Source organism: Antennarius striatus, chromosome 7, assembly GCF_040054535.1.
Source record: "Antennarius striatus isolate MH-2024 chromosome 7, ASM4005453v1, whole genome shotgun sequence".
Taxonomy (NCBI): Eukaryota; Metazoa; Chordata; class Actinopteri; order Lophiiformes; family Antennariidae; genus Antennarius; species Antennarius striatus.
In genome coordinates, this window is record NC_090782.1 from 10210001 (window position 1) to 10219578 (window position 9578).

Here is a 9578-nt window from a genome sequence, read left to right on the forward strand (position 1 = left end):
TTCTTTTCTTCCTCTCTGCAGCAGCAGCTCCAGGCCCAGCACCTCTCCCAGCATGCCCAGGGTTTGCCAGTGGGCCCGCATCCATCAGGACTACCACATCCTGGCCTGGCGCTCGGTGGAGGGTCCGGTCTGCTGGCCCTGTCCGGTGCTCTGGGTGCCCAGCTGGCTGCCAAGGATGAGCGAGCGCACCTAGAGGCGGTGGCGGCGGCTGCAGCTGCTGCAGACCACCACAGAGGTACAGCAACGCCTCGCACGCCTGCTCCCTAAGTAAATAGTGCAGAACTACTGATGAGGTCGGGATGACAAAGAGGCCTGGAATGCTCTCCTAGGGATGAAGACAGGTTACTGAGAAGATTAGCTCGATGATCCACGTGTTTGACTTTGTTTAAAGGTTTCAGCAGCACTCAGAAATGCTTCTGATAACACCACCGGTAGATTGACCCACTGAGTCATCAGCTGTAAACAAATGGAAAGTAATTGTGTGTGTGTGTGCGTCTGTGTGTGTGTGTGTGTGTGTGTGTGTGTGTTGTTTCCTTATGTTCACATGGCCTGATACCTGGATGTGTTGGATACGTCTGCCTGAATTGAACAGATCGTGAAGCAGGACCAGTGAGTACAGTAGTCTTTTCCATATAAGGAAATAAAAATAAATAAAAATATGAATAAATATAATATATAATATTAATATAAATATAGATTTAATCTATATAAATATAAATAAAGTTTATTTTGTTATCAAAAACATTTGAAAAATTAAACAGTCCATATAACATTGTACGTACAGATAATGGTGTGTATGTGTGTTGTAACCCTAACAGGTACGTGAATTAAAGATTCCTTTATAGGGTTTTCCTCAACTTTGTAATTTTGGGCCCAGAGAAATAAGAAATTCATTTTAACAATTTTGTTAACCAATTTCACAAATTCATTCATAAAGAGCTCTCAGTCAAGTTTTTTTTTTCACCACATGCAATAAGATAGACATTCTTTTGGAACAATAATCATGTGTTTAGAGAACACACAGGTCGGAGCAGCAGGATTATTATTTACTCTGGTTTAGAAATTAAAGTCAGATCGTAAAAAACATTTTGATTCCAGTGCATTAGTGTTACAGCAGGTGAGCACCACTGTTAAATCGTACCTCCACGGTCATTTCTGCCACATTAAAGAAAGCTTGCCTCCCCCTTCCTCCTCCCTCCTCCTCCCTGACTCCCACACGGAGCTGGCCGATCGATGGAGGCTGATATTCTTTCACATTCATCTCTGCAGCTTATGGGCCTGACATGATTTATGCAGTCCCTCTCACCTCATTATCACCCTCTTCCATCCTCCCCTCCCTCACTCCCTTCTCTGCACTTCTCTCTTCCCCTCATCGTCCTCCTCTGTGCGCCCTCGTACAACCCCCCCCCCCCGCGCGCCCCCCTCTCTCACCTCTGCTTTCTTTGCTCTCCACAGAGCTCCATGTCCAACGGGGAGAAGGGTCGCCCAGCAGACTACCTCAGCAACGGCAAGAAGAGGAAAGCTGATGAGAAAGAGTTCATGACAGACTATGTGAGGCTCTTTAACATCACTGCTAAATGTTCAAGTGTCTGAAGGAAAGTTTCTCATGATTCTGGCCCCGTCGTTTGGACTAGTGGGGCACAGACTTATTCACATGCACCTGCTTTTCACTATATTATTATGGAACAGCAGGTTTATTATAGGGATTATTTTTAGAGTGAGATGAATCATGGGATGTGGAGATTTTCCTCTTTGGTCAAGTACACCTGCTGTACTCTGAAACTGCAGCAATTCTGCAGGAATTCTTCTCCACATTATACTTCCCAGTTTGGGATAAATAAAGTATATCTATCTATCTATCTATCTATCTATCTATCTATCTATCTATCTATCTATCTATCTATCTATCTATCTATCTATCTATCTATCTATCTATCTATCTTAATTTATGGATATTTCATCCCTTGCAGTTATTTAATCTCAACAAAATGTCAAAATGACATATTTCCTCAATTTAATATGTTAGAAAATGTAGTTCTTGAAAGAGTGTAGAATGTTGACCCAGCTGTTCTGGGGTGTGTGTGTGTGTGTGTGTGTGTTTGTGTTGTATATTTCTACATGTGATCTCCATACATCAGTCAGCAGGAATCTCTGATTTCTGTGCCTTCCTTCCTCCCACCCACAGGGCAGCGATGTCGATAAGAGTGATGATAATCTGGTGGTGGACGAGGTTAGTAGGTTTGTCGGCGCCTTCATCCCAGTCATCATGTAAACGCATGCAGCAAGACCATCTGAATAATAATAATGATGATGATAATTCCCATAATCCACCTCTGCCTGCCCTCATTTAACTCCATACACCATAAAGTACACGCACACACTCGGGTAGTTTCTCCAGCCTTATGTGCGGTTCTGTAGTTGTGACTGTTTTATTACTTTTATGAGTAATTGCCAACCAAATGGAAAGCCAGGTTTAAACTTAAACTTGTTTCCAAGCGATTTAGTAAAAAAAATGCATGTTCAGCGCTGTGGAACGCTGGCCAGGCGTTTGAAAGTATTCTCCGTTTCCATGAACATTATTTATCTTCCATTAATGGCAGTTAGTTTTAAACCAGTGATAACAGTAGAGACGTGAGTGTTTCTGCTAATAAACCCACACGTCATGCTGTGGTCATGAGTTACTTCCTGCACGATGGAGAATGAACCCCCCCCCCCCCAAGCTGCTTTGAAACAGCTTCTTTGTTTTCGATGAAACTTCTGGAGTTTAGTTTTCTGTGTTTCCCCTTCAGGACCCGTCGTCCCCCCGCAGCGTGCAGTCCTACTCATCGCGGGAGAACGGCCTGGACAAGATGCCCCCGTCTCGTAAGGAGGGTCCCCCTCAGGCCAGCCCCACTTCCCTGGCCTCCTCCAGCAGTGCTGCCTCCCCGTCTCGTGGCAAAGAGCCCCCACAGGTCAGCAGACGCTGTTTGATGAAGCTGTGCGGTTTGGCGGACCACACAAAGACGAGTGTTTGAATTGTTTCTGCAGAGATCTATGAAGAATGTTATGTCCACGGATCAGTAGGCCTGTACTGCTGTCTAGTTCAGGTCACTAGTTCATCTCTGAGTTATTACGCAGCGTATTCAACATCCCACACATTCAGCTGGCGTCCCTCAGCGGACCTCAGGTCCCAGCTGTCCTCTGTTGTCCTGTCATTTTCTTCTTCTTTGTGTACTTTTCTTTTCCAATCTTCTTCCGTTCAGCAGGATTTGTCCATCGTCATTAAAGTCTAAAAGTAGTGTGTTTATTTGACTTTATACTCTATTTTTATTTTTCTCCTCTCATCTTCCAGAGGGAAAAATCCACTACTCCGGGAATGAAGCCAGGCACCCCCATGTCTCAAGAGTCCAACACTCCAGGACCGAGCGGACCTCCTCAGTTCAGACCCGTCCCTGGCAAGCCAGGCGTTGACCTCAGTAAGAGCGTCTTTTGCTTTTTTCAAAAAGAGAGAATTACACTGATGGGGGGGGGGTATTTCTATGCCACTCTGCAGAGCGTTAAGCAAAAATGCACACCTCTTGTTTCAGGGAGCTTGAGCCCCACATGATCAGTTTGATGGTATTATTCTTTTCAGACTTACAGGACATTTAGAGGCCTGGACATCATGTAATGTCCTGTTACATGCAGTGATTCTATCAGCATCAGGCTGCAGTAGTTGGTATGAATGTCGGCCAGCTCCCCACCGCCCACCACCATCTGGACTCAATAAGCAGCCATGGGCGAAAATATTCAGCACCCCTTACTTTTTAAATGGGAAGATTAGGAGAGGTGATGGACTGTGACTGTGAGGCGCCTCATAATGAGCCTCCGTCTATTCCAGTGTGTCTTTTTTTTTTCTTCTCCCATCACCTGTTTTGCTTTTTCAAACACATACACACACACACACACACACACACACACACACACACACACACACACACACACATTATGTATGCATATGCTCGCAGATGCTGCTACATGCGCAGAAAGTAGATGTAGAGGACGCGTGTATGCAAACACGACACCCAGCGTTTTGCTGCAGGAAGGTGTGATGGCCAGCAGGGGTCAGTAGTGGTCCAGTGCTGCAGCTGACGGTGGTCTCTCTGGTGCATGGTGGGCTGTTTCTGCACACTCAGAGGCTCTGCAGACATTTTTACAGAAGTAAATAAAGACTGCGTTCCTCTGAGTGAGTGACGTACATGAGACGTCAACACAAACACCCCCACCTCTACACAATCATCCCCACCCATTTTCTACTAGAGCATGTGATGAACTATTTGCGTATTCCTGCTGTGACAAAGAAGAATGACGACACTAAATCTGAAGCGGATGCATTGCCTCAATCATCAATGTAAATAATTCAGTAAGATAAACTCTTCTCTCTCACCTCCCTCCTTCAGCTCTGGGGCTGAGAAACCCCCTGGCGGTCCAGGGAGCATATCCCCCGGGGGCTTTTGGCCTGCCCCCACCAGGAGTGAATGGAGACCTTCCCGGGGCGTCGGGCTACGGTGCCGGCCTACACTTGGTCTCCCCCCAGATGAACGGAGCGGCCGCTGCGGCGGCGGCTGCGGCCGCCGGCTATGGGCGGTCCCCTGTGGTGAGCATCCAATCAGATGATCGGCCCAGTGTTTCTGTCGCGTGCAGAACCTACCTGCACGTGACAGAAGTCTGTTCGGGTTGTCCAGCCTGTCGCATTTAAGCTGACGTTAGCGCAGCTAAATGGTTCTCCTGCTCTGCCAGTGTTCCCTCAGCGGGTCAAGAGTTTAATCCAATGCGTGGATGGATGAGGCTCCTTTTCTTGACCATGAGAGGCTTGGTGAACTTTCAGCTCTGCTGTGTTTGCAGGACTGTTTGAAATGTTTACTGCTCCTGGCTGAAGCACCGACGAAGCCGCTGTCTTTGAGAGTCCCTGTGATTACCTTCAGTACAACGTGTGCTGCTCAGGGCCTTGTAGACTCCTTCCTAACGTTGTTTCGTGAGCGCTATCGACACGCTCGACTTCATACATGTGGTGCTTTAGAGGAGAGATGGCTCATCACTGAAAGAAAACGGTCACATTGACAGCCCTTATCTAGATATGTGTGCAGCAGACCTGGCCCGCGGGCCACATCCGGACCTTTGTACATCCTTGTCCGTTTCCGGCCCACTTGAGGCCAATAATAAATTACATGCACATAATTTACACAAATTAGATTAATTGAACACTACAATTTCTAAATACTGTATTTACAGAGTGTTAAAGTCCTTTGATTATCGGTATCAACTATTCAAAATATTTACTTATTGCTTTTTGCAATTGAAGGAAGTTGAGCAGAATTAAGTTCTTGTTGGTGTGGCCCTCTGACACAATTCAGGTTTCTAATGTAACAATTAATTCTACCCCTGGTATAGAATATACATCAGATGTTAAGAAGGTGCAACTCTCTATGTTAGCTTTATTTCTAGGTGTTTTATTTTTTTCACTAAAGGTTCCTTCCTCTTCCAGGTGGGCTATGAGTCTCCTCACCCTCACATGAGGGTCCCCGGGCTGCCAGCCAGCCTGCAGTCAGCCGCTGCCGGAAAGCCGTGAGTGTCCTTTTCCTTTCCTGCTATATTTTTCTCATTCATTCATACCTGACAAAGCTCATCCTCCACCCTCCTTTTTTAAATTTACCCCCCCAATAGCGCCTACTCATTCCACGTCAGCGCAGACGGCCAAATGCAGCCGGTGCCCTTTCCCCCCGACGCCCTGCTTGGTCCGGGAATCCCACGCCACGCTCGTCAGATCCACACCCTGAGTCACGGGGAGGTGGTGTGTGCCGTCACCATCAGCACCTCAACACGCCACGTCTACACTGGAGGAAAAGGCTGCGTCAAGGTGTGGGACATCAGCCAACCAGGAAGCAAGAGCCCCATGGCCCAGCTGGACTGTCTGGTGAGGCTCGGGGGGGCCGTCGGACGGATGTTTGTAGACTCATATAAGTTTATCGTCCGTCTTGAGTGTAATAATGTGGGTTGACGTACAAAAATTATATATTTTTTCCCCCCACTGCTGAGAAAACTTGTTCGGTGATGAGTCTGTTTGTGCTGGTGTCCTAAAGTGGAACCCTCCAGAATCTTTATTTAGTGCTGGAGCAGCATATATAAAATCTCTGCATGGTATCCCATTGTTACAGTAACACAACCCCTCAGCATGTGTTACGTTACACACGAGCTGACGTGTCATTTTTATGGTGTCCAACCAGAACAGGGATAATTACATCCGCTCCTGCAAGCTGCTCTCCGATGGCCGAACCTTGATCGTCGGCGGAGAGGCCAGCACGCTGTCAATCTGGGATTTGGCCACGCCCACCCCTCGCATCAAGGCGGAGCTGACGTCATCCGCTCCCGCCTGCTACGCTCTGGCCATCTCCCCTGACAACAAGGTCTGCTTCTCCTGCTGCAGCGACGGCAACATCGTCGTCTGGGACCTTCACAACCAGACTCTGGTCAGGTACGAGGAGAGAGGAAGCGGAGGGGAAAAAAAACACGTAGAGGAAACATCCATAAATAGACTGTAGTCAGGGGAGAGGGAGGAGAAGGCGTCGGCTTTGCTAGTCTTAATAGATAAAGTCAGGAAACCTAAGTCCTCTGGAGGTTAGTGGATAGAAGAGGAGAGAGTGATGAAGAAGGAAAAGTTATGTGGTCGGAAAACAGGTGAGAGCGAGGATTCCACAGAGAAACAGAGGAAATTTTCATTGTCAGTCATAAAGTAGAGAGAAGCAAACTAGAAGCCAGATGAACACAACACAGACCAGGTAGAATTACGTTTTTGCTTCCTAACAGGGAAAAAGATGCAGATTCAACTGAAATTGTTAATTTTTTTTCCTTCCTTTTGAGCCCATGTGTGTTGTTGAACACATTTAACATTTAATTTATTCAAATTTTAAAGATGGAGATATCCACCAGAAAGTTCAGCAACAGCCAAGAGTTCTCATCATTAACAGATAACTTCCAGAAATAAACTTCTGTTTAATATTCATTTACCTCCTCCAATTATAATCAAGAACATTTTCTATAGAATTTTTTGTATTAAATTTATTATTGAAATTAAATTACCTACTGCTTGCTAAAAGAAGAGACTAAATAAATATTAAAGAGTAATTCTTCATCTTTCATGTCCCGGGGCTTGTTTTGTCAGGAAGTAAAACAAAATAAAATGAGAGTGTGTTCGTCTTGGATGTTTCAGTGTGTGTGGTATTGTGGAACAAGCAGGGATCAGAGAAGATGCTCAGATCACGTTTGTCTGCTTCCTTCAGGCAGTTCCAGGGCCACACGGACGGAGCGAGCTGCATCGACATCTCCAACGACGGCACCAAACTGTGGACGGGGGGCCTGGACAACACGGTCCGCTGCTGGGACCTCCGGGAGGGACGGCAGCTGCAGCAGCACGACTTCACCTCACAGGTAAACCACACACTGACCCGCTGCAGGCCAGGCCTGTAAGCACTAATGAGAGGGTAAGGTGTCTTATTGTGTCAGTGCATGGAGCAGACATCAGGATGTCACTGTTAGGCAATCCTGTTTAAATTCTAGTCCAAACACATCATTACACACACACACAGTTCTATATTTTTGTGTTGCATAACCCATCGTTAATATACTAGCCTAACCAGAATAATGCATCAACTTCAGAAACACACCTTCCTTCATTTTGCGATGATGTTTAAGATCTGAAGGTAATGGATACTAACTTTAATGAAGTTAGATTAACTCTGACCAGGAATTAGTCTCATCCTCCTCTGATTCCCCTCCTCCGTCTCCGTCTCCAGATCTTCTCTCTGGGCTACTGTCCGACAGGCGAGTGGCTGGCTGTGGGGATGGAGAGCAGCAATGTGGAAGTCCTGCACGTCTCCAAACCTGACAAGTACCAGCTGCACCTCCACGAGAGCTGCGTTCTGTCCCTCAAGTTCGCCTACTGCGGTATATACAAACACACACACACACACACACACACACAAACTAGAGAAGCAGAACGAATCTCCTGTTCTCATTATTCAGGAACAGTTTCTTCCTCTACCTGTCTCCCATTCTGAACAAAATGAGCTCCTCCTTTCAGACGTCTCCGTATCTCACCTCGCCGCAGGCTTTATCAGCTGATGGCTGCGTGTGTCTTTTATCCTGCAGGTAAATGGTTTGTGAGCACAGGCAAAGATAACCTCCTGAATGCATGGCGGACGCCTTATGGATCCAGTATATTCCAGGTAGGCCGCAGAACACCGACTTTTATGTGTTTCCCGCATAAAATAATTCAGTCGCCGAATGTGTCCGGTCGTTCGAGGGGTTATTGAATTGCATAATCGACATCTTTTGAATTATTGCGTCAACATTTATACAAAAACAAGATACATTTGACTTAACTGTCTTTCTCTCTGTGTTCAGTCTAAGGAGTCGTCGTCTGTTCTCAGCTGCGATATCTCGCCCGACGACCAGTTCATCGTCACCGGCTCCGGGGACAAGAAGGCCACAGTCTATGAAGTCATCTACTGAACTGTGATTGGCTGAAATCTGATGATCAGGGGGGGGTGCCCCCTAGGGCCCCTCCTGCACCAATGACTGTATAGTGCGTCGCTGGCATGGAAAACAAGAGACACTCAACTCTTACTTTGTTGTTTTGTTTACATTTGTGAAAGAAGAAACGAGGCACAAAGTCACATCTCTGGAAGAAAAAAACAAACTGAAAACTTTTTTTTAATGCTCTGAGAACGCTGGTTAGTCTATAGCTGCGCAAATGTCAATTTCTCCAAAGAACGTCTGTTTTTGTTTGTTTTTCTCCCATTTTGTAAGAAAATAAAATCTCTGTAGTGAACAAGAAATTAGGGGGGGAAAAAAAATATTTTTTTAGCCTTTGAATTTGATTTTTTTTTTTTTTTTTTGAAACAGTTGGACTTCATCAAGTAGAAAAATACGGCAAGAGTAAAGAAGTGTGGGGAAGGTTTAAGGGGTGGCTGGACACTGATGGATGATGGTCCGTATTCTGTGCTGTGTAAAAGCTTTTCTCAGTTGTCCTCGGTCCAGTCCGGTCCAGCTCAGTCTGCAGGATGTGGCTATTTCCTGGGGCATCAAGATGACAGGAAGGCGTCCTGTGAAGTTTCAAGTACTTTATTTTCTCCCAGTTAAGTTTTTACAGCAACATGATTGTATCATCTCCACTACACACAGAACGGAACAGAGCTGGCTGTTTTTTTCTCAGTGTCTTTGTTTCTTTTTATTTCATTTTTGTTGCTTTCCATAATCAACACAAGAAAACGTGTTCTGGAGACCAACCTTGAACACAAAAAACTGGAATCCAGGGGACAGGAAAGTTTGTTCAAACACCTCTACTCTCCCGGTTCACGCAGGTGGCCTCTGTTATGTCATCGTCATCAACACTCTGCATTTCATGTTTTCATTTTGTTCATTTTGTTTTCTATTGCATTGATAGGGCACATATAGGCAGACAGGTATTTTCACAAAATGCATCATGAACCTTGGTATATATGGACATGTAAATAAAGTTCTCTAAAGGCAACCAGCTATGATATCTGTTGCTTGGATTAGAA

The 9578-nt window shown here is 45.8% G+C and overlaps 1 protein-coding gene across 4 annotated transcripts in view; it reads left to right on the forward strand.

Moving 5' to 3' along the window:
• The window catches only part of tle2a (TLE family member 2, transcriptional corepressor a), a 36659-nt gene extending 27081 nt beyond the window's left edge, over positions 1-9578 (forward strand). For 3 of the 4 annotated variants that reach the window (XM_068319466.1, XM_068319467.1, XM_068319468.1), the window contains exons 7-20: positions 22-235; positions 593-609; positions 1456-1551; positions 2186-2230; positions 2790-2951; positions 3332-3455; positions 4419-4615; positions 5504-5583; positions 5683-5932; positions 6243-6490; positions 7296-7443; positions 7809-7959; positions 8164-8240; positions 8419-9578. In XM_068319466.1, the coding sequence (XP_068175567.1) occupies positions 22-235; positions 593-609; positions 1456-1551; positions 2186-2230; positions 2790-2951; positions 3332-3455; positions 4419-4615; positions 5504-5583; positions 5683-5932; positions 6243-6490; positions 7296-7443; positions 7809-7959; positions 8164-8240; positions 8419-8526 (1917 nt within the window). In that variant the 3' untranslated portion in view covers positions 8527-9578. The remainder of the gene's footprint in view (positions 1-21; positions 236-592; positions 610-1455; positions 1552-2185; positions 2231-2789; positions 2952-3331; positions 3456-4418; positions 4616-5503; positions 5584-5682; positions 5933-6242; positions 6491-7295; positions 7444-7808; positions 7960-8163; positions 8241-8418) is intronic. The other variant, XM_068319469.1, reaches the window with a different exon arrangement.